The following is a 24,428-nucleotide window of genomic DNA, read 5'->3' as shown; positions in this document are numbered from 1 at the left end:
TCCCCACTTCTTGCTTCTGTCTCCAGTAGCAATGGCATACTCTTCCTCTCAGCTGATAATAACTACTTCCGGCCTTCTCACCCTCTGTTTCACCTGGCAGAATATCTGACCTTAAATAGCTTTAAGTCTTGTTAAATAATGACTTTGCTTTGCAAGCGACTTTGCTGATGTAGACAGGAGGAACTTGTAATCATAAAAAAAGATGGATTGGGCTAATTGCATAAAGTTCATTTCCCCTTTCTAATAAATATTTACCATCCAATGTTTATAACTTTTAATGTTTGGACTTTCTTGAAATGCTTTATTGAATTAAAACCATCACATTACCATTGGCTAAAAGAGGAGACAGCTATATTTGCCAACAACTTCTGCAACAAATGCCAGCTATTGATGCCAATTTTTTTTCCTTTGGTAGTTCATATTTCCACAGACAGCTTTGTGCCTTACAATACCCACATTCTGCAGACAGACATGAAAGATGCAATGATGATGGTGTGGGGATCTCCAGAGCCCTAGAAATGAAAATGGACTGTATTTTAATTTTTCTTCATTCTCTGGTATGCAAATGTTTAAGAGAGCAGAAATATTTGAAGCTAGGCTGCTCCCAAAGCAACTGTAATGTTTTTCCAAAGTTATTTACCCTATACCCTTGGATAAGGAAGTGGCTCTTAATTTTGTTTGGTCTTAAAATGGTTACGAATTGTGAATGCCAAAAGAAGAACACACACAGAAGTCCAATCAGAAGGAAGTTCAGTATTGAAAATTCCACCTAAAGAAGAGGAATAGTCACAGAAAGGCAGCCCGTCCCTTGGGGAGCAAATGCTGACTGGCCACTGCCTAGCACCCAGCACCTGGCCTTGTACTCTGAAGTATATGGTGGAGCCTGTGAACCCTTCTCAGAATAATATTGGTCAGTGCATAATTATAAAATACATAAGTTTAGCAACAAAACAATTAAGTTCAAATATAATGCAAAATACAAATTTTTAATATAGTAACACATGTGTTTCCTAGTCAACACATTATATAAGATCTGGCCCTAGGTCTAATAACAACTGTAATTTTAAACTAGTCATGAGTATAAATGATAATTCCAAATAGCTGCTACAACTTTCATGCAGTATGAAAAGGATCTGTGATTCCTAATCACGTGACAGTCACAGGTACTGCTGAGACTGCTGTGGCTTATTGCCCACACTCATAATAGAATGAAATACTCATTTTGGTTACAGGTTGGAAAAAAATAAGGATGTGATCTTTTCCCTATCCCTGTTCACAAATTCTCTGAAATCTATCTGCAGACCCTAGCTCAGAACCCCTGCTTTTACACAATAACAAAGATGCGTCCATGAGAAACGTGATCCCCTGAGACCGTATCCTCTACCTTCCGCCAAGGATAAGATTTTGTTCCTCATAACAGGCAGCAGCAAAATGAAAACTGCCCACCAGTAGTCATGGTGGTTAGTATTTTTCTCAAAATATAATCTATCCAGTTTCTTTTCTTCTTATTTTTATGGTCTGTATTCCAGAAAAAGAAAAAGAAAATGTTCAACTCTTGAAGCACCAACGTGTTTTGTGGTTTTATTCCCTTGGCAGCGTCCATACTGTGTTACACCCCATTATTATTTTCTTTTCTGTAATAGGCTTAAAGTTCTAGAAATGTTTTAAGACAGAAGATCCACACACATGCACGCACACACAACCCACTTGCCTCATTAATGTTTCTGTGCTTTTCCAAGCTACCCCCGAAGGCCCGGTGCAGGAATGCAAGCTGAGGGGGTTGCCAGGGAAGTCCTCCTCATGGACACAGCCTTGGGGGAGCCAGGACTTGGGAACACAGACAGCAGCGTTCCCAACTGGCATGCATGTGTGTGGTTTTTAAGAAATTCCTCCAGATTTTTGGAGTTGTAACGTCTTCACGATATTCATTCCCCTAAAACTCCTGGCTATGAGTGTTGTCCTTCTTTTTCATGGCATCTAGTTGGTAGTAATTTTTTTTTCCTATTAAAAAGGTGTAGAATTCTAAGGTGGCAGGCTTTTTTTCTTTCAGAGCTTTAAAGATGCTGCTCCATGGTCTTTCTTCACTTGCATTGTTTCTAATGAGAAATATGCTGTCGTTCCTACCTTGGTTTATCTCTACATAACTTGTCTTTTTTCCTCTGGCTCTTTTAAGATTTTCTCTTCATCACCACTTTTAAGCAATTTGATTATGATGAGCTTTGGTCTGGATTTCTTCATGTTTCTTGGGGTTCATTGAGCATCTTGGATCTGTGGGCTTGTGATTTTCATCAAATTTGAAAAAACTGTCAGCAATTACTTCTTTAAATATTATTTTAGTCCTCTCTCTCTCACCTCCTTCAGGGCATCAATCACATATGTCTTAGGCCACCTGAAGTCCCACAGTTCTCTTTGTTTTCAGTCTTTTTTCTCATTGTGTTTCACTTTGGATAGCTTCAATTGCTTTATCTTCAGCAGTCATCTCTTCTGTAATCTCTCATTTGCCAGAAATCTCAAGTAGGGTATCTTTCATCTTAAATATTGTAGTTTTCATTTCTAGAAATACCAGTAGGATCTTTTCCATATCTTCCATATCTCTACTTAACATGTTCAATCTTTCTTTTTGCTACCTTCCTGAACCTGGAATATGGTTATAACTATTGTTTTAATGCCTTTGTCTACTAATTCTATCACCTGTGTCATTTCTAGGTCAGTTTTGATTGATTTTTCTCCTCATTATGGATGTATTTTCCTGCTCCTTTGAAGGCCTGGTAATTTTTTATTTGATGCTAGACATTGTGAATTTTATTTTACTGAGTGCTGGTTTTGTATTTCTATAAATGTTTCTGAGCTTTGTTCTAGGACTTGGCTAAGTTACTTGGAAACAGTTTGATCCTTTCAGATTTTGCTTTTAAGCTTTATTGGGTGGGACCAGATCAGCATTTAGTGTGGGGCTAGTTTTGCCACTCTACTGATACAACACCCTTCTGTGTACACTACCTGATGCCCATGTGAGCCTCAGAGATTGTTCCCCCTAAGATTTTCAGATGGTTCTTTTCCTGGCCTTGGGTAGTTTTCTCACACACATGCGTTTCTCAGTACTAAACTGAAGATTCGTGCAGATCCTGTGCAGATTTCTGAGGTTCTCTCTTTGTAAAGCTCTTTTGTCTGTGGTACTCTGCTCTGTGAACACTAGCTGCCTCAGCCTCCCAGTACTCCTGGCTCTGTTTCTTCAACTCAAGAAGTCTGCTGCTTCTTCACAGCCCTCCCTCTCTATGCCACAGCCTGAAGACTGCCCAGGCAGTACGCCAGGACAATCAGAGGGTTCACCTCATTTTTCACATCTCCCAAGGATCACAGTCCTTCCTTGCTTGATGGCCACTGTCTTGAAAATCGTTGTTTCATATATTTCATCTGATTTCTTAGTTGCTTCAGGTGGGAGGATAAATCTGGTCCCTGATACTCCATCTTGGCCGAAGGCAGATGTCAGGATAAGAAATTTAAAGGCAATATTGGGACCATGATCATTTCATTACATGATATCCATTTCAATCCTCAAGGGCATTAAAGAATAATGATGGTTACAGAGATCAATTGGGCATTGGATTACATGACATTTCGGTTGGCGCTAAAGGTCTCTGGAGTTTTGTATAATGCTTAATTTTTCATGGCCCTGAGGAGTTCAATATAGAAAAATGCTGATCCTGGAGATGTACAAAGATAGATTAGTTCTGTGCCCCCACAGTGGGGAGCCAGTGTTATCCAGAAAGGTAACAGCAACACATTCATCAGCTCAAATGATTGGGTGCTTACTTTGTGATAGACCCAGTTCTCAGCACCTTACATGTATTAACTCACCAGGAGTCTCAGATTTTAACAATGAGGATATTAATTAATGCACAGAGAGAGACACGGCCACTAGGAAGCAGGCTGCAGTCTCTCACTACCAGACTTGTACTGCCCTGGGAGGAAGCCACAGGAAAGGTTTGTATGAACCCTTGCAAGATATTTGACAGAGTCTTACATGTATGTTGGTGAACCAGATGGAGAAATGTGGACTCAGGCTTAGAGAGCCAATTCATTTTACGGGGAGGCCTGTAAGGGTTTCTCCCTTGCCTGTGAACTTGTCCAGTCTCATCAGTGGTTGGGTGAAGTCACATAAGAACTTAAATTTACTGTTAGGGTCATGAATGGATTTCAGAGCAACACATACTTGAACATCTACTATGTGCCAGGCACTGGCTGAGGCAGTTGGAAAATATTGTTGAGGAAAAGTAAGATTATTGCCCTTGAAGGATTTAAAATCTAGAAGAGGGAGATTATCAAAACAATAGTCATATAAACAAGCAAATTATATAGCATGTTAAAAGATGATAAGTTTATGAAAGCAGGGTTTTCCCTTAGGGGATCAGGAGATCTGGGTGCCACAAAGGTGGCAGGGGAGAGTTACCTGATGGAAATTTTAAATAGGATGGTAGGCTTCCTTGAGGACATTACATTTGAACAAACAAACAAACAAATAAAAAACTCAAAAAAGATGAGGGGCTCAGTCACGTGGACAACTGAGAGAAGACCGTCCAGGTAGAGGAAACAGCCAGCAGGAAGCAGAGTGCATCCCCACCAGGAGCGTGCCTTGTGGGTTCGAGGAAGAGGAGGAAGGCAAGTAGAACTGGAACAGAATAGATGAAAGGGAGTGAATAAGGGGATGAGGACCAGGAGGAAGAGAACGACGCTCATCCCAGCACCAGAGTCCGTTTTACAGGGGGAAGAAAGGAACAGTACAACATATGTGTGCCTCCTGTTATACTGAACATCAACTGAAACACAGACCTATAAACGCACAAATGAGCAAAACACCAATCAAGCGAGCTTTAGAATCCCACAGGGTGGTGCCTGGGTGAGATTCCAACGATGTGTCCTAGGCCTAGGGCAGCATCCCCAAGTCCTGGGTCCCAGCAGGCAACTGCCTCTCTCATCCACCAGTGCCTCTTTGGCATTAGTATGACATTTTCCCCAGTGTGAGAAGTTACTGCTTTCTAACTGGTAGATTTGTGCTGAAGGAAGAACCACCAGCCTTGCAAGCAGGATGATCACCACCAGCTAAGGCTGATGCTGAGTCAGCTGAGCACCTCCACACCCCTTAAGGAGTCACTCCTGCCGAGACAGGCTGGGACCTGGGACCTGGGACCCTCTGCTGCAGTGCTTGCACCTGGACAAATGTCTCCTCAAGCAACAAAATACAAAAAAACTATAAGGAACTAAAAATAACTGTGTGCAGACTTCCCTGGTGGTCCAGTGGCTAAGACTGCACGCTCCCAATGCAGGGGGCCCAGGTTCAATCCCTGGTCAGGGAACTAGATCCCGCATGCCGCAACGAAGAGTTCGCATGCCGCAACTAAAAGATCTCGCGTGCAGCAACTAAGACCCGGCACAGCCAAATTAATTAATTAAAAACAAACAAACAAACCAACCATGTGCATGCACATTTGGGGCAAATTCTGGACAGCAAGATACAAAAAGACCAAAGCAAACCAACTGCCACTTCTGAAAAGCCAGGAGCAAAAACAGGGTGTCGGGAGCAGAAGCAGGATACTGCACATGCCCCCTGCACACAACACCACCAAAGGGGTGGTCAAATCACCTAGGCCACCCCTCCAGCCCGACCCCTGGATCCGCCCCTACCCTCACCCCATATAAGGAACCCTCAGGGAGCGAGCAAGCAAAGGAACCTGTTACTTGTTCTCACTACCCCCATGCTGTAGCAGGGGCCCCAATAAAGCCTTGCCTGAAATTCTTGTCTGGCCTCTGATCAGTTTCTATGGATTAAGGAGGCCAAGAAACCTGGTCGGTAACACTGCTAGGATTTGGGGAGGAAAATGTCAACTTTATTTTGGTACTGGTGGAATTCTCAAGGAAAAGGCAAGCAGGAAAGCATATTTCATGGTTCTTGGTGAGCTGTAGGAATAAATGTTCAGCTGCATTTTAACTTACAAAACAGAAGATCTCACTTTATATAGTTGTATTTTGAGCTTCTAGGGAGAAAGGAGCAACACAGCTGAGCTGAACATGCCTTGCTGACCTCTCACTGTCCTCTTCAAACAAAAAGATGCTAATGAAGGAAAATAAAACACCAGGTTACCTTTCTCTCCTTTGGAATCTGTCTTTGAATGAATGGAGCCTGCCTTTTCTCCTGCAGGAATAGTCACACCTGGGCTTGGTCTCCAGCCCATCCCTTTCTGGCTGAGTGACCTTGGTCCATTACCTAGCCTCTCTCAGCCTCTGTTTTCTCATCTGCTAAGTGGAGTTCAAAGCCCCTGCCCTCAAGGGTTGCAGTCAGGGTTTCATGTGACAGTGCATGGAAAGAGTCTAGCCTAGAAGATCATGAGCCACTAGTAGTTGTACCTCCCTCCTCCTATCTCTCCTCACCCAACTGATGTGCAACAGCCTGGCTCCTAGAAGGCAATGGCTGTGGCTCTTTGGGAGGAGGCAGCCTCTGTCCAGCTTCCACCCCAGTCAATCCTGTTGGCCAGGGAAGACTCCACAGTGGGCAGAGTGGCCACTGTGTGTCCACTGACTCAGCTGGGTGCTTCCCTCTTCTCCATTCTGGGTGCCCGGGGCACTTCTACCCTTCTCGAATGCTCGGCATCCTCCACTGGGGTACCATGCACATGGATCTCCTGGTGTTACCACACCATCAAAAGACCCTCTGAAACCTGCCCTCTCCGATAGTTCTGTGCCATCATGCACTTTAAGTGACTGAAGGCTGGGACAGACAAACAGGATGCCTCTTGGCCAGCCTATGGTACATGAATGAGTGCCTCAATGGTCAAGCCTTAACGGTCAAGGCTGATGGTGAGCACCAGACATCGCAGCAGACCACTGGCGATGATCGGATCCGGGGGCTGGTCCCATCTCCCCAGGGAGGTGTCCTTCAACCCAGCCATGGCTGGGTGTGAAATGGGAGACAGCTTCCTGTTACCAGGACCTGGAAGATAGACCCTTGCTGGCACCTCCACAGGGGAATGGAAGAGGAAGACTCAGGACAACGCTGTGAATAAATGCCCTCTGAGGAAACAGCTAGCAGGAGGTGCTAGCCTGGTTGTGAGCCACGGCCCTTTTCCATACCCGAAACAATGGCAGGCAGTGCCCCACCTGCAGATTCCACCCAGATTTCCTGAACCAATTCACGCATAGCCAGGAAACACTCAAGAGGCAGCATCCCGCCTCCCGGAGTCCAGGCTGACCTGCTGTGCTGGCCGGGATCCCAGGGTCTCATTTTGAAGGCACAGTCCCGGTCTATCCTTCTGTCTTGGAGTTGCTCCCGTCCTGAGTTCTTGCTCTGGGCACCCACCCAGCCCTCCAGGCTGCCTCCCTGGGACTAGATGCTGCCCTGAGCTCCAGGCCGACTGCCACTGGGTGGCTCCTGAGTCCCACACATCCCCAGCTGGTTCTCCTGCTCCTGTCCTCCTGCCCCATGATGGTGCCGGCTCTGCATCCATCCTTGAGCCAGCTGCCAACTGCTGGCTGAACCACAGGCTGCTCTGGCCCTCCCCTGGGGCCCCAGCATGGAGATAGCCTGCCCCAGGGCCTGGGCACATCCCTCCCACCCACAGAAGTGGCCCAGCTGTCTGCAGTACGGTGAGAAAGTGCACACTCTGGGGGTGAACAGACTTGAGTCAAATCCTCTACTTACCTACTGGCCAAGGCATTCTGAATGATCAGTTCACCCCTGAGGCTTGATGTTATCATCTGTACCCTGGGGGAGAGTAACCTCGGGAGTCTGTGGTAAGGGTTAATTGGGATCAGGCACATTGGAAGCTTTAGGGCAAAGCATGTGGGCATTGTTCAGTAAATGGTAGCATTTTAATGGGGTTATTAATACTATTATCATATAATCAATTTATTATTTGTTAAATGTTCTCAATATGACACTCTCCAACGTCCAGTAGTTTTTAGCTCTCTTCTATATCTGTGCCGGGTTTGATATCAGGCGACATTGCATCACCTCCAAGAATAGGTTAATTTACTTTTTCCTAGTGTCTTAATGTTTTCATGTTAAGACATTAGGCTACTAAGAAAGAAACACCTTTGGATTAAAAAACAAAACAAAATAAAACATTAGGCTATTGGTGTCAGCAGTAACTCTGAACCATCCCCCTGCCTATGTGTGCATGTGTGTGTACGTGTGCATGCACATGTGTGCACATGGCTCACTCTGGGTGCCCCGTGAAGTTGCTCATGAGGTATACGCGTGTGCATGTATGTGCATGCATGTATGCACATACGTTTATGTGTGTGTGTGTGTGTGTGGAGTGTAAATGCCTGTATCCTCCAACAGAAGCCAGATGCTCCTTCCTGAGCCAGCCTTCCCCTCCCGAGGCTGCTTACCTCCATGTTTCTGCAGAAGGTGGCGTTGGTGCCAAAGAGGATCTGGCACTGCTCGTTGGCGCTGTAGTGCATGCCTGGCAACTTGTGGGGCAGGCGCACCGCGTGCTGGCTCCTGGGGTCTGTGACCAGCAAACAAGTGCTAACTTTTGACCTGAAACAGCCGAGAGGCAAGTTGGTTTGCAAATGTACCACCCAGGTTTTTGTTCTGCTTTTTCAGTCACTGAGAAGCAGGAACCTCCAAATTATTTATGGGGAGATGACCAGGCACCAGACACATGGGCTGCACTTTTTGCTCTTTTTCCACATAGCTGAATGCAGATCTTTACTCCGGAGGCCATGAGAACTGGGCACCTAGGAAAGGGCCTGGGCGTATCACCCACATGGCTAATGTATTTTTGTCAGGGAGTCTGAGTGCTTTCTTGGATGAAAATGCTTTTGAAATAGAGTCCTATGATATTTTCTTAGAATGTGGCTTTAGCAAAAGTCACTATGAATAAAGAAACAATTGGAGTAGGGTTGTTTTCTTTTAAATAAATAAATAAATAAATAAATAAATAGGCAAGCTTATTTCCAATTCAGTAGATTTTCTTGGGGGGCCTGTCAGGCCATGGCTGCTGGCTGGTCCAGGTGCCTCATCTGGCCATGAAAGTTGGCTGGTGGCACACCGTGCAAAGGACTTGGGGATTTCAACCAGGACGGAAATGTTCAGAGATGTTGAGAACAGCTCTGAAAAATTAAACTGGGGGTTGTGTGGCTGTGGCTCCATTAGGAGTTAAATACTTGAATGCTTTTATTTTTTAATTCCTAAAACAAGGCAGATGGTAGTAAAAAGAAAACCCAGCCTCTTGCCAAGATTCTTGAAGAAAAGAGTTGCACGCACGCAATACACACAGGCTGATACTGGTTCACCTCTCCTGGGCTCAAACTCATGGGACACTTCAACAAAGTCAGTGGGACCAGTACTGTGTATGTGAGCAGATGAAAATACCTTTGTTTCACTGACCCTTCTGGGTAAAATGAAATAATGTCAAGTGGCTTCCAACATTGCATTATGATTTGGTGATACAAGTACTCAGTAGGAAATAGCCTACATTAAAACTAATGAGGCTATTTTTAAAAATTATTTTTTCTATTTATTTATTTATTTATTGGCACACCAGGTCTTAGTTGCAGCATGTGGGATCTTCGCTGTGGCACGTTTAGTTGCAGCATGCAGGATCTTTAGTTGCAGCATGCATATGGGATCTAATTCCCCGACCCTGGATTGAACCTGGGCCCCCTGCACTGGGAATGTGGAGTCTTACCCACTGGACCACCAGGGAAGTCCCTAATGAGCCCATTTTTAAGCCCTGTGTACCATTTAGTTTCCCAATCACAGGAAACCTCATGAAAGAAGACCCAGGATGAAGCCAGAGTGATGCCTTTGGTCCTCCTCCCTGAGTTCACTGGGCACTCCACTGTGTTATTGGACTATAAAGCTCTGTGTGTAGGAGAGACTCACTGACCCCTTCAGTCTCCATGGGGTGTAGAGATGATGCAATTAAGCGGTGAAACAATCAGGGTCTGCCTGTCAAACCTGTAAGTTCAGCCCTGAGGTCCTGACACTAAGGGATCCACATTGTATATGAGCACAGACTCTGACAAAGTTCTGGCATCAGATGGCCAATTCTTCCAGGGAAGTCTGAGAATGGAGTGATGCAGACACAATCTGGAAAGAAAGTGGCTATGAGATAAACTCATCCCAGTCCCACATGTGAGGAAGGTGAGCAAGCCCTCCTCCCAGCAAATGGACTCCTGTCCAGGGAAGCAGCCTGAGTGTTGTGGAAATGCCCTGTTCTACAGTAGCCAAAGTGTGCCACTAGGGTGGTGCCCACCCACAGTCAAAATAATGCAGAGAAGTGAAATGAAATCTTGTCAAGATACGGTCACTGCATTGACATTTCCATCGATAAGATTTATGATCACCAGCTGGGTGCCCAGTGTCATACCAGATGCACACTTGGGAGGAAGCTTGACCAGCTGAGAATTCTAAGAGATTCACTTCTGCTCACACTGGCTGAGACTCCAACTATCATGTCTTTAGGAAGTATTTTAGTACTTTCTATTGCGTTGATTGTACAGAACAATTCAAGGACTTACTTGAGGAAGTTTTCAAGGTCATCTCGACTGCAGGAGGACCAGGAGAGGTCGCTGGGGTTCCGGCCTTTCACCCACTCTCCCGACATGATGTGGGACCTGCCAGCGCAGGAGGAGTGGTCGTCATCGTGGTTCATTCCCAAGCTGCCCAAGGGAAAGGAGGGGAGAGGACACTCATTACAGGCTTCTCATCTCCTCATCCAGGTTCTAGCACACTATGCTAACCTAAATCACGTCTTAAACACAAAAGGTGGCACAGGTGATACCTGGTTCTCTGCCACTCTCACAGAGCAGACCAGGAGTCACAAGTTTATAGAGAAACAGAGAGGGTGATGACTTGCTTAGCCAGTGAATGGAGACTGATTGACCACATAACAGACAGCATTCACTAAACAAATGAATAATAAATGAATGAACCAATTACATTAACTGCAATATTATAGTTCTGATGTTTGGACTTGCTTTTCCACATTAACATATCCTAGCGTTAATGATCTAGTGTTTCATTGCCTGCAGAGAAGTCACTACGCTAACGTGTAGTGGGAGCCAACCAAGACTTTGACTTATGAAAACTCATGAACAATTATGGCTTTTCTTTCATGTCACTATAGCTGGGTCCACCAAGATCATACCTGTCACCTTCCCACCCAGTTGTACCTGGAAGACACCAGGATGCTGGCTTAGACGAGGGAGGCTGACATACAATTTGAGCTGAACAATGATCTCAGTTCACACACACGCTGTCAGTGGGGTAAAGCCGAGACACAGAACACACAGGTGTTCAGGTGGCCCACAGTCTGCTGACCCGTGACTTCCAGGGGAGAGACTCACTGTGCATAAGGATTGCTCACTCTTTGTCAACAGCCCCGTGGAAAACACACACACTTTCATTCATTCAAACATATTTATGAGAGGTTTCTCAAGTGCTGGGAATGGACTAGAAGGAGAAGATACAATGGTGTACAATAAGCCATCCCTGACCTCAAGTCAGCATGGAAGAGGAGACAGACACAAACAGAGGTAATTATGAAAAGAGGTTCTAAATGCTTCTCTGCAGCCATATTTTCCCAGTTTTCCTCATACGTCTCTGATCATCTTTCATCAATTCCCCTGTGTTCTTGCTCTGCACACCCCCAGGCCACTCCATGCTCCTATACAGAGAGGCTCCCTTGGCCACCCCCACATGGAGCTGGATTAGCTGATGCCACCCCCATCCCCGGAACAACACGGCCTGGCACCCGAGCTCCTGCTCCAGGCAGGCAGGGCCCCCTCTGGTCACCCACACGTGTCTGTTCCCATAGTTGAGGGTACGCTTACCAAGGGTCAACAGTATTTATACTCAAACCTATTTATGTCAGTAGTTCTGTTACTTCAATCAATACATGTGGCTACATGTTGTGTTAACCAACAAAATATGAGAATAAAAGTTAAGTTGTTTTCATGAAAACTAATTTAGCTACTAGCTACAATAGGCTGCCAAGTTGGGTGTGGGCAGACAACTGTAAAAGATGAGGAAAAAAATCACAAAAATCTGCCCCCAGACTGCTTCACATGGGTCTTTCAAATTCTGCTGAATCTAAAAAAGAAAAAAGAAAAAAGAAAAAGAAAGAAACTGGATTTAAACTCATCACATTATAGTTGTGGTTTCTGTGAAGGCTATGGAAGCCCAATCGGCTTCCCTCAAAGAAAAGGCTTTCACTCCCACCACAAAACCGGTGAAAAAAATGAACGTTTTCATGGCTTAAGTTAAAACAAAATGACAAAATGTTTAAGAACATAAGTATAATTTCTTTACATTTCCCCATTTGAACCAATTTTTTGGTTAATGGGTCAGCTGACCAACAACTATCCTGCTATCTTGTTAGAAAGGAAAGCTTCTGCAGTGCTGCCTACATGTTGGCGCCACGTTCCCCTCAGTCCAGGCCTCTCCTGCCAAACCTCTCCCTGAAAAATGCCGGCTCCTGGGATTTCCCACAGGCTCTTCCACCCCACCAGGTGCCCTCAGGGCAGCTTTCCATCCCAGATTGTCCACCAGTGACTGGCACAGAGCAAGCACTCTGTAAATATTTATCAAATGGATTAACTATTTAATGCAGCAGTAAACATCAAAAACTCGGAGGATCCACATGCATGGTATCTAGGGCGGCAGCAGCTTGCTCAACAAAACAATGAAAACCATCTCTGGGTAGATGCAGTCTTGCTGGTTCTAGGGTGGCAGCAGCTTGCTCAACCGAACAATGAAAACCATCTCTGGGTAGATGCAGTCTTGCTCTCCTGCCTAGATGTCAAGACTCCATCCAATTAGGGTTAAGTAGAGAACCAAGAAATTATCAGATACATCTGACCAATAAGAATAATTTTTCAATGTCATTACTCGGGTTTTTATTTTTTTTCCTGCTTGATATCTGTATCTTTATCTGTACCTGTTCCTGTATCTGTATCTATAGCTACATCTATACCTATACCTATATCTATATCTATACCTACATCTATCTCTTTGTTTCAGGAAACATAGGAACTGACTGGTTTTTCAACTGCATTAGCAAAGGATATTAAAAGTCAGCTTAAATTTGATTTAGGGTTTGACTTGATATCTATAAATGAAAGTGGTGATAGGGTTTTCAAATGGGTAGATCTGAAAATGTTGATGGCTTTCAGGGAACTCTGCTGTACGTGTAGAGGTTACAGAAATACAATGTCTCATGAGAAAAGTGGCTCCAACCTCCATCTCTAAGGACATAGTGTAAGCACAGCATGTGGAGCAGGTCAAACTGCATCACTGCCGACCCTGGAGAATCCAATCCCAGGGAGAATCAACACACGATCATAAACCCTCTCCCACCGTCCTGAGCTGGGACGTCCTGAGCAGCCACCAGATGCTCCTTGTTGTTTGGGAAACCACATCAGAGGAGATCCAAGCCCTGGCAGAATGGCCTCGCCACACATGGAGGAATGTTTCACTTGTGACATGCTTCCAACTTTTCTCCGGTGATCAAGCTGCTTGTAAAATCAAAGAGGTTCTTTCGCCCACATTCCAGACTCTGCTGGCCAGAGAACCTGGTCTCTCCGGAGACAAAACTATGTTTACAAAAGTGCTCAGAAACGCTGACTGCGCCCTCAACACCCCTTTGCCTGCAGGGTGTTGTGTTAACGGTTCATTCTGACAGCCCCCAGAGAAGGACTTCCCTAAGGAATGTTCCAGTCAGCAGGATCAGCCAGGAGTGCAACTCTTGGGTTTTCTGGAGCTTGTCTCTAATACAGATTGTGCTTGATCTGGTTTAAAATGTTCAAATGCTAACCAAGTGCCTCATAAATTTACAGTTTGCTGAACTCGCATTGGGGTGGGAGTCTTGATATTTGAGGTCTACATAAACTACGGTTTAGGCTATTTTTAGTTTAAATTAAAGATCACTTGACTGAAAAAATTCATGTTATTTTAGGTTTATGTCTGTGGTAACATTATATTTAACAAAAACATGTAGCATTAAGCACACACAGTAAGTGACTGAGATTAAGGACACAGACAGGCCTCATGTCACATGTGGTCCAGATTTATCAGACACAATAATAACTTAATGGCCTTGAGTAGATTTTATCTTAAAACAAAAGAACACATTGCTCTGAAATTGCTTCAGGAAATCCAATATATACCATGTGGGGATTCTGAAAGGCAATGCTCCCCCTGTACTAGCTTCACTCCAAACCCTGGAAGGCATGGGGGATACTAGGTGTTCTGGGCCTGGTACCTGTGCCATTTTGGACGCTTCAGTTTTACCTGGCTCAGAGCCTGTCTGTCTGTCTCTTGGACACTTTGGTGTTTTGATGTCAGGTTTGCGAGCCAGGTCTGCCTCCCCTCAAAGTACTCTTGGCTGTGTTTGTAAAACGAGTGCTTGGGGTGGAATGAAAAACCCAGGAAATGGCTCCCATGAGGGGACCCTCTCCAGTGGAGGGGTCAGGGCTGGCCTGAGTCCTGCTTCAGTCGCCCTGGGGGCATACTGCCTGCTGGTCCCTTTTCAATAAATGTTTACTGACTCTGTAATAACAGGAATGGCCCATGGCAGTTTCTAGGAGATGACAGGCAGGTTTGTATTCATTATTGTTAATTAATTAAATAATAATTAACACCCCAGCATTACACTAGAAGGGAAATTCTCTACTGCCACTACTTCTTTGCCAAGAACCAGACTGTGCCCTCAAACTGTAGCTACACAGAAACTTTATCTACAAGGTTCAAAAGTCACCAGGGGTACCAGGCTACACTCATTTATACAGGTTGAATAATAGGGTTAATTGTCATGATCATCAATAACCCCATTTATAGGGAACACAGCATCAACATTCTCTCACCTCGGAGAAGTTTTTGCTTTTATTTTTATATAGGAAACTGAGCTCACCAGCTTGTAGGGACTCAGGAACACTGCAACTACCAGAGTAGATCTAGGACCTCCACCTCCACCACATACAGGACCATCATAATACAAATAATCTTAAAATACCTTGGAATTCCGAATCACTACTGGGTAAATAACAACCAATATAGTGTTGGTGTTCAGTGCATTTTGCTATAATGGATAACATCATAGTAGGTGAAAATGGATAAGGCACATTACAGTATATAGTATATATCTCTCTTAGCTAACCAAAGTACTGAAATCACAAAAACACTCAGGTTTTCAGGTTTATATAGATGGGATTTTGATGTCAAGTATATGAGTCAGGTCTGGCCTTCCCTCAAAGTAGTCTTGCCTGGGATCGCATGTGTTTGTGTATAAATATATGCATACACACACACACACACACGAGATCCACTTCAAATGGGCCGTAAACTTTCAATTTAACAAAAATTCAACTAACTAGGATGAGAGATAGAAAAAGAGAGAAAAAGAAAAAGAAAACAAAGCATGGGCAATTCTATCCCCTACTCTGGTCAATGAGCATGAGTGCGTGAATGCGTGCATGCATGCCTGTGGCCGTGCAGCCTTGGGAGGATGGTATGAAATCCCCCTTTTCACGGAGAAGTAGAGCACTGTATTTGAAAAGGCCTGGCTTGGAGTCAGACTGACCCGAATGAAAATTCCAGCTCTGCCTCTTGAGGGAACAGCGTTACACCTCTGAGCCTCTGCTTCCTTATCTATGACTAAATAGGGCTCATGGTATTTAATGTCATTCATTCATTCAACAAGTATGTGTCAAATGCTCTCTATGACAAGATGCTGTCCCAGATGCCGGCACAGGCAAGGCCCCTGCTTCCACAAAGTTTACATTCTGAAGGAATGGGGATGAGCATTCCTCATGGTCAAACAGACACCAAAGCGCCTGGCAAATAGTGGGATCTGGAAGAGATGAGAGTCTTGCTTCTTCTAAGCACATGCCCGAGTGAAGGAATGCTGGCTGTGCCCAAGCTGCAAACTCAGGTGCCCTCAGAGAGCTGGGAGTTAATGAGGGAAGTGGGGAGAGGTTACACAAAAGGGAAGGGAGGCTCATGGCAAATTGAACAGTTTTTACCCTATCATATGCCTTTAAATTCCATTTCTCTTCTGCAATGAGCTAACTGAACAGAACAGGCCTGTTCTGGCAGATGTGGTCCAGGGACTGAGAGAATGGGACCCCTGAACAGAGGCTTCATGGAAGCCTTAGCAGCCCAACTGCTCTTGGCAGGTGGTCACCCCATCCAGGACAGCTGTGAGGATAATCACAGACAACCACCAGTCTAGACCATGTGTTGCCTTCACAGGAAGAGGGTGATGGTGGTGGCCTGTGGCATAGCTCCCTGTTTCTCTTTGTCTCCCAGCAGCAGGCCACACTCCTGCTCAGCTCCCTGTGCATCCCACAGCCTAGGGTTGGTGAAGGCCTGAGGGATGCAGGCCCTGGGGCTACAGCTGGGTCACCTCAGTGAAAAGCTGTCTCCTGGCCCAAATAGCTCCTACGGGCTCACCAGCGCCTGCAGCTGTGGTCCTGCTCCCACATGACAAAGGTGGTCCTGACACAGTGAGACGGTCTCGCCCTCCTCTGCTCCACCGGCTCTCAGAGCAGGCTGGGCACACGGTAGGGCTCAGTTAATAGCTGTGAAGTGAAAGCAGCACAAGAGCATCTAGGTCTACATAACAGCCCACTAGCACACAGAACAGAGGCTACCTTTGGCGCCCTTCCCCCCACTGCCTCATTGGCATTCATCATTGGCATGAGGGGATGGCCCCCAACATGAGCACGCAAACAAACAAGGGGCACCTCCTCGGGAGGCTCCCAGCCTCTTCCTATGATGCCCCCACTGCTCAGAGCCTTCCATGAGCCCATCCAGAGCCAATGCATGCAAACATGTGTGTTGTTACTTCCATAGACTTGAAGTCAAATGATGTTTGCAAATTTTACTAAAAAAAAAAAAAATCCATAAAGCCATGTTGATTTTTGCCTGGGAAAGCAGTCTATAGAAGGGGGGGAGGGGGTGTCTGAAGCTGTTTCCAGGTAGAAGTTCCAAAGCAGTTTAGAATGATGGCTACATTGATGAAATAAGGATATACCCTCCCAAGGTGAGTGACTATTTCAGAGGGGACAATACTGATTCAGATGAAGAGGTTGTAGGGTGTTAAGAAAAAACTCTGCCTCTGTCAAGGCAAGGAGAGTGAGTGGAAGGAATAAGCCAATTCTCCTTCCCTCCTTTCCTTAGTCTTTTTTGAGAACTTTACTCTTCCATATGATTTTGGTTTGTCAAGTTTCATAAGAAGTCCTTTTAGTTTAGGATTGTACTGATTAAATTGATTAATTTGGGGAGAACTGGCATCACTGAAGTTTTGAGTCTCGCCATCCTGGGACATTAGGGCACCTTTTCATTTTTTCAGGCTTTCTTGAATGCCCTTTGGCAAAGTTTTGTAGTTTGCATCATCAAGGTCTTCCTTTTTTTTTTTTTTTTATCAGCATCATTCCTGGGTATTTCATATCTTTGGCTGAAGTTGTGAACAAGGTCTGCTTTCTATTCTTCTGTAACTGATCACTGATTGTGTATAAGAAAACCATGGATCACTGTATGTCTTGTGATTTGCACCCTGATGAACACTCACTGGCTCCAACAGTTTGCCAGATGATTCTCTTACAAAATGCAGATAACAACTGCTTTGCCTCTTCCCTTTCAAGATTTGTATCTCATTCCTTGCCTTATGAAGTTTGATGGACTTCAAAAACAATGCAAAATATTAGTTAGAACATGGGAACCTTTATCCTGTTCCCAAAACTAATGGAAATGCTACCAGTATTTGCACACTGGATACATCTGTTCTAGATTGCTTACAGCTAGGTTAACTTGGTCAGCTTAAGGACACTTTCTTCTAAATAATCACTTTAAGTGAGCTTCCTTGTTAGCATTTCAAAGGAAACACTAAAGAAAGTCTGACAAAGTGGACAGAGCGATGGTCCAAAAAGACAGAGGCCATGGTTGATGTTAAAGACCTGCCCCGATTATTCTGGGGAGCTGAGGCAAAGCTCCTAACTCTCCAGGCCTGTCCTCCTAGCTGGGAAGTGAGGGGCTTGAACCAGGGGTTCAAGGGGTTTTCCAGTTCAAAATGGAATCATTTTGTGATTCTGATCTAGAAGACTGAGCACAATGGTAAGGCAGAGTTGCTATTCATTCTTCCAATAAGAGCTGGGTGGGCCCTATCTTGTACCAGCACTTTCAGGGCACCAAGTACACAACAGTGAGCGGCACAAGCAGCCCTGCCTGTAGGAAGCCCACAGTCTGGCAGTGATCACAGACAAGTCAGCAAGTGCTGACCAGCACTGTCCAGTGTAACCTTCTGTGATGCTGCAATACTCCCTGTGTGACTATCCAATATGGCAGCCAGTGGCCACATGTGGTCATGGAGCATTTGGAATGTGCTAGTATGACTGAAGAACTGAAACTCTGATTTTATTAAATTTTAATTGAGATAAATTTAAAGGCCCACATGTGGCTAATTGCTACCACACTGAACTATACAGGCAGAGACAAGAATCTGATTCAACTAACCTGAGTACCACCATTGTGCTAGGAGCTGTGGATGTCATCACATTGGTACAGGAGTATATCCAGGCCCACAAATTACTTACAGGCTTACAGATACTTAGAGAAATAAGACAACCTGATGACACAACTGGAGAAGACTCAGTGCCAGGTGTAGACATCAGAAGCTGAAAGCCATGGGCATTTAGAGGAGGGAGACATGTTGTCTCATACTGACTCTTTGTATGACCTCATGCCTATTTTTCCTCCAAAATGGTTGTGCTAATGGTGCCATCTGTGCTCAGCCCTCCAAAGCACAGGGCTGTGGTGTGATGGAATACAAGGGAAGAAACTAGAGATCTACAAAGGCTTTATAGAACATCCAAGAAAACAAAAGAACATCAGCCTAAATTGCTTCAGACCATGATATCTGAAGAGAGGGATTCTCTAAATGCCTTCCCACGGAGGCCTCTTATGTGCTTTTAAATCTGGGACATTCTCAACCTCAAATGAATTCCGTCAAAGAATGGCATAAGATCATGTGCCTTCACTAACTGAAAAAGTGAATGGTGGGTTGTAATAAGGCAAAACAAAGGAGATATTCCTATTGCTAAAAAGTTCTGTGAGGCTCTCCTTAGCTCTTTAAAGGAAGATAATCTATTGAGGAAACATTTTTATTTCAAAAGAAGCCTTCACAAAAGCACTAAGCTCTTCTAAAATTAACCACTGACACGGTGAATGTCATCCCAGCCCCACGGCCGTCATCCCTTCTGTGGCCTGCTCTGGGCCTGGAGTGCAGAAGGGCTCCTGGGAAAGGGCCCGACATGACCTGCTGAAGTCCAGAATGCCATGAAGCCATGTAGACGCCATAGCAGCACCAACAAGGCTCAGCCCCCCTCCCAAATTGCACGATGATTCACTGGGACCCCTGGTCTCCTTCAAGTCTGCAGTGGACCTTCCTTTAGGCCCAGCTGCACTAGATGGAGGCCCATGTGAGGCATGGGGAGGGTTCTGAGGACACAGGTTGATGCGGCATAAGTGGGTCTGAGCTTGTGGCTCCACTCACCCCTCGCCAGTCTGTCAACAGTGTCCTGCAGTGCTGGGGAGACCAACCCTGAATTTTGGTTCCAGGTTGGCTCTCTGAGAACACCACATGCCTGGCTTATCAAGCAAGAACACAGCAAGGGAGCTGAAGAGTACAAAGTGTTTCCCTTCATGCAATGTGCTTCCAAGGTTCTGCCGAGGAAAGTCTGCCCAAAGAGAGGGCTCGCAGAATCACGGCACTTAGTTTGTTGAAGGAAACTGGGAAATTGGGTGACAGTCAGAAGAATATGCTTTCTGCTTCTTAGCCTAAAGTGTAATTCGTCTAAGGGTGCTGCAGGCACCAGACTGAATAGGGCAGGAAATGGAAAGATGGCTAAAACCTTCCAAAGAAGTGAATCTCGGGCTAACATAGGCTACCCTCCAGATGTCAAGGAGGAACTTTCTGTGCACAACGGAAAGAAAACTGATGTGTAAATGGGGAGTGATCTCTCAGTTTCAGGGAAATCTATAGCTGCCATGAATCCTCCGTAGCTGTCCCCTGTGGAGTGCTTCAGAAGGCCAAGGTCAAAGCTCCTGGTCCCTCTGGGGCCCACACAGCAGAGCTCTGCAGTGAGGTGGAGAAGGGCAGAGGGTGGCGACTCTTTCCCTTCCCCCACCATGTCCCGGGTGCGGGGTTACCTGTCTGCTCCTGCTCTCCTCATGAAGTCCCTGGTTCAGAGGAACATTCCTTTCCTAGTCCCCAAAGTACTTTGCATTTTAGCACCATCAGCCTCAGCATATCCATCCAGAGGAATGACTATCATGGCAGGTGTGTTGGGCATTGTGGTGGCAGATGGAGCAAAGAGGGGCAGAAATGACGTTGGTATCACCACCATGGCTATGTGCATCTTAGGGGCGGGAATTCATACACTCATGCATCTGCTGAAGGATGCTGCTCACTGAGGTCTGAGCTGGGGAAACCCCAGAGGATTTGTAGGGCTGAAGCAGATACCCTAATCCCTTCTAATCATGCCCTCATTCATCCAGACTCTGCTTCATCCAGACTCTGCTATCTGTCATGTGCCAGGCACAGCGCTGAGCACTCGTGTGCCCACAGGACACGTATCTAAGGTGCAGACCAAGGTGGGTCCCTCTCAACACAGATGCTGAAAGGCACACTAAGAGCAGGAAAAATACTGAGAGAGCAGGGGAAGGAAATGTGATACACAACAGAGACCTCACACCCAAGAGCTGTGGGGGTGGCGTGGAGCGTGCCCGGAGATCAGAGAAATAGCGTTTTCAGCATGCCAGGCAGTGCATGTTGCGTACATGAACTCACTATTATCATCCCCACTTCACAGATGAAGGAACTGAGGCAGAGAGGTTGAGAAGCTCTCCCAAGGTCAAACAGCTGGTAAATGGTCAAGCATAACTTGAGCCTGGGCAGTCTATACTCCAAATGTCCACGCATGGCCTGGCTCTTTGAGGATGAAATCTGCCCCCAGACCCAAAGGAGGGCAAAGGATGGGAACCTGCTAACCCCTGCAGGAGTGGCCGTCTTAGAGGTCGGGGGCCAGCAGGAGCCCTCAGGAGACCGTGGACGGCACAGAAAATTCCTCTTAGGGTTAGCAGCGGAGAGCCTGCTTGAGAGCCTTCAGACCTGGAGGGGCTCAAGGTCTGCTCTCAGGGCACTGAGACTTCCAGCAAGACATTGTGGAGAGGAGAGGGGCCTGCCGAGTATGGACATGGCTTCGGGGAGCAGAGGTGCTGGGGAGCAGCCAAGAGCTTTTTCCTGGACCCAGCTTGGAGGAATCACACCTCTGTTCTCTGGGCGCCAACCTGGAGCCCCTGTGACATTCAAGAAGGGGATTCAGACTTGGTCCCCATCTTCTTAGATGCCCCCCAGTTCCTTTATCTAAAGCACAGCTCTGAGACATTACTAGCAACAGTCCTACCCTCCCACCTCCCATTTATACCTGAGGCTCGGAGGGTGAGGGTGGGAGAGGAAGACAGACGTACCTGGGTCCATGAGATGCTGAGTGGGTGCAGTGTGTTCTGGGAATAACGCCCAGAGTGTGGGGTCAGGGTTAGGAACCTCGAAGTGCTCTGCAATATTCACCCTGCCTCTCCTTTTTGGTACTTGAAAATTTTGCACATTAAAAACATATTGCCAGCAAATTGATGCTCAGGATATTAATTCCTTTTCTAGTTGAGACTCAGGCTCTCAAGAACCACAGGAGTTGAGACTTTAAGGGCTCTTGAAGCCCTTCTGTCTGCATCTAAGTGGAATCTGGAGCCCAGAGAGAGGTGACCACCCAACACCACACAGCCAGTTGCAGCAAGTTCTTCCTGGAACCAAGGGTCTCCCGCGTTCTGGTCTGAAATCAGATTTCTGGTCCACCTCACAGGTTCTGCCTTCGTCCAACCCAGCCACCCTGTGAATGGGGACTGGACCTGGGTCTAGAGGCTTGAGAAGACAGCAAATTGGGAATCATTCAAAGGTCATCTACAGACTGCAGGATGAAATTTGGTTTGGTTTTGGAAAACCTCAGAGTCAGCCCTCAAAATGACCATCTTTTAGAAGCATTTACTTAAAAGAAATGCTCTAAATTCATTAGTATTATATTGGCCTTTTCCCCCCAAAGAAACAAAAGGACAGTGAGTATTCGTTTCCTTTTTAACCATTGACATCTCTTAACTAGCCAAGATTTTCAATTTCACCTAGACTTAGCAACTTTGATTGCTTAGAAGTGTAGATTTAATAAACTTTCCACTCATAAACAATAACAACTGCCTGATTTCTCAGGGAGGGTTTTTCTCAGCCAATAGGAGAAGGCCTGGTGTGGAGTAGCTAAAATAATTGTATGGTAGAAATTCAGAGACAAAGGGGCATAAGTTGAAAACTGAGTCCCCCCCCTCCCCCATAGTAGTTTCCTAGGCCCCCCTATATCCTCCCATCACTCCCACCTGGAGGCAATCTCTGTCTCCAATTCTTCCAGGGGCTGGTGTTTTAATGGTTGTTGGAAACCAGCCCCCAGCACTTCCTACCCCTTCAAAGGCAGTGCAGAGGAGAGGATTAGTTGACTGCAGCAGGAGACCTGCTGCTCAGAGAGAACCTGCAGCTTCTTAAAGTTCAAAGACCCCTCAGGGACACCAAAGGGCACAGGATGTCCCAGACAGCAGAAACCCTAAGGACAGGCTGTTTCCTGCTCCTAATGACCATCACTCCCTTCCTTCCCTAAAACCACACATATCAGGAGGGGCTTTATGGCCTCATTATTTGGACTCCGCTTTTTCCTCTTTGACCAGGAAGTGGGGTGGGGTGTGGTGGGGTGACGGGGTAGGGTGTGTACTCCATCCCACCTCCCAGCCATGAAACGTGTGCCATGGGTCAGCAGGCTGAGGGGGTGTCGCCCCAAGTGACCCCGGCTCCAGACCCACAGCAGGTGCTTGCATGATGCCGACAGGACGCCACTACCCCAGTGCCTCTGCCTCCCCTCTACCTCTGTGTGGACACCCCTTCCCACTCTCCCTGCCGGCCAAAATCCTCCCCTTCCTGTAAAGCCCAGATTGCAGGTCACTTTCTTTCTGAGCAGCCTTGGCCCTTCCCAGCTAAGAGGGATCCCTCCCAAGCACATGGCCGTTCTCTCAGGGCCTCCCTGAGGGCAGGACTTGCCATTTTTTACACCTCAACATCCCAGAACCTCCCCACAGCCTGGTCTAGCACCAGCCACACAGAAGGTGCTGATGAGTGTTCGTAAATTGATGGAACAGACTGAACAAAACCAAATCAGTTGGGTGGTATCTGGGAATTCCTCTTAAAAGGCTTCACCCCATGGCTCTATGGTCTCTGTGCCTATCATGCAGATGGCAGGGTGAGCTGGTAGCTTCACCTCATGGCAGAGCCCCGTGAGCCCTTCTCTGAGCAATAATATCACAAGCAAGCAACCACCCCTTCCATCGGAACAAAAGGGACTCTGTTATCCCTTCCCGGATCTAAGGCAGGTTATGTCCTGCCTAATGAAACTTAACACTAGAGAGACAGGACAGAATTTCAAAGGCAAATTCTAGAATCTTAAGACTAAGAGGGACATCGCTCAATTCCTATAAAGCACTGGTTCTCAAACATGGCCACACAGTGAGATCTCCTGGAGAGGAAACCCCGATGCCCGCTCTCCCCACCAGAGGCTCTGATTTCATTGGTACGAGGCATGATCCTGAGTATCTGGATGTTTGAAAGCTCCCAGATGATTCTAAAGTCCATTAAAGTCTGAGAACTGCTGCTACAGTGTTGACCAGTGGTTCTCAGACTTCAGCGCCTGCTAGAAACCCCAGAGGGCGTGTGAAAACTCAGAGGGCTGGGTTCCGCCCCAGAGTTTCTAATTCAGTAGGTCTAAGGAGTGGGGGTCGAGGGCAGGATGAGAATTCGCATTTCTATTAAGTTCCCTAGAGATGCTGAAGCTGCCTGTGCAAGGAGCACACCTGAGAGCCATTGCTGATGGTTTTACTAGTAACCGCCCCACCTTGGCTGCAGGTGAGAGTCACCTGGCAAACTTTGAAACACCAATACCTGGGGCTCACCACACACCAAGTAAATCAGGATTTCCGAAGGAGGGGACGGGCACCTGTATTTTACAGGGGTTTTCAGGGGTGTCTAATGTCCCCCTGGGCTAAGAACATTGCCTCTAGAAACAGGCCATCCTCAGGAAGGGCCAGCGCCCAGCTCTTTCTTATTGCAAGCTGAGATGGGCCTTCATGCATGCACGACCCAGGCCCACCTTCTGAGCACTGATCAAGCCCCCTCCCTTCATAATGTGACAGAGTTCAAGTATTTGAGCTCACATTCTTGTCCCCCTTTGCTCTTCTCTCCTTCTACCCACAAGTTTCAGGGAGAAGTCCAAGTTCATAACAAATG

General features: G+C 46.2%; 1 protein-coding gene across 15 annotated transcripts in view; it reads right to left on the bottom strand.

Annotated features, from left to right (window-relative positions):
• Positions 1-24,428, bottom strand: part of ADAMTS17 (ADAM metallopeptidase with thrombospondin type 1 motif 17) — a 354,337-nt gene that overhangs the window by 168,141 nt on the left and 161,768 nt on the right. For all 15 annotated transcript variants that reach the window (XM_082385141.1, XM_082385142.1, XM_082385143.1 and 12 more), the window contains 2 exons: positions 10,525-10,665; positions 8,386-8,536 (listed from right to left, as the gene is read on the bottom strand). In XM_082385141.1, coding sequence (XP_082241267.1) covers positions 8,386-8,536; positions 10,525-10,665 — 292 coding nt within the window. The remainder of the gene's footprint in view (positions 1-8,385; positions 8,537-10,524; positions 10,666-24,428) is intronic.

This window comes from Balaenoptera borealis (assembly GCF_965194805.1).
Source record: "Balaenoptera borealis genome assembly, chromosome: 3".
NCBI classification, from domain to species: Eukaryota; Metazoa; Chordata; class Mammalia; order Artiodactyla; family Balaenopteridae; genus Balaenoptera; species Balaenoptera borealis.
This window is presented reverse-complemented; position numbering and strand designations above follow the sequence as displayed.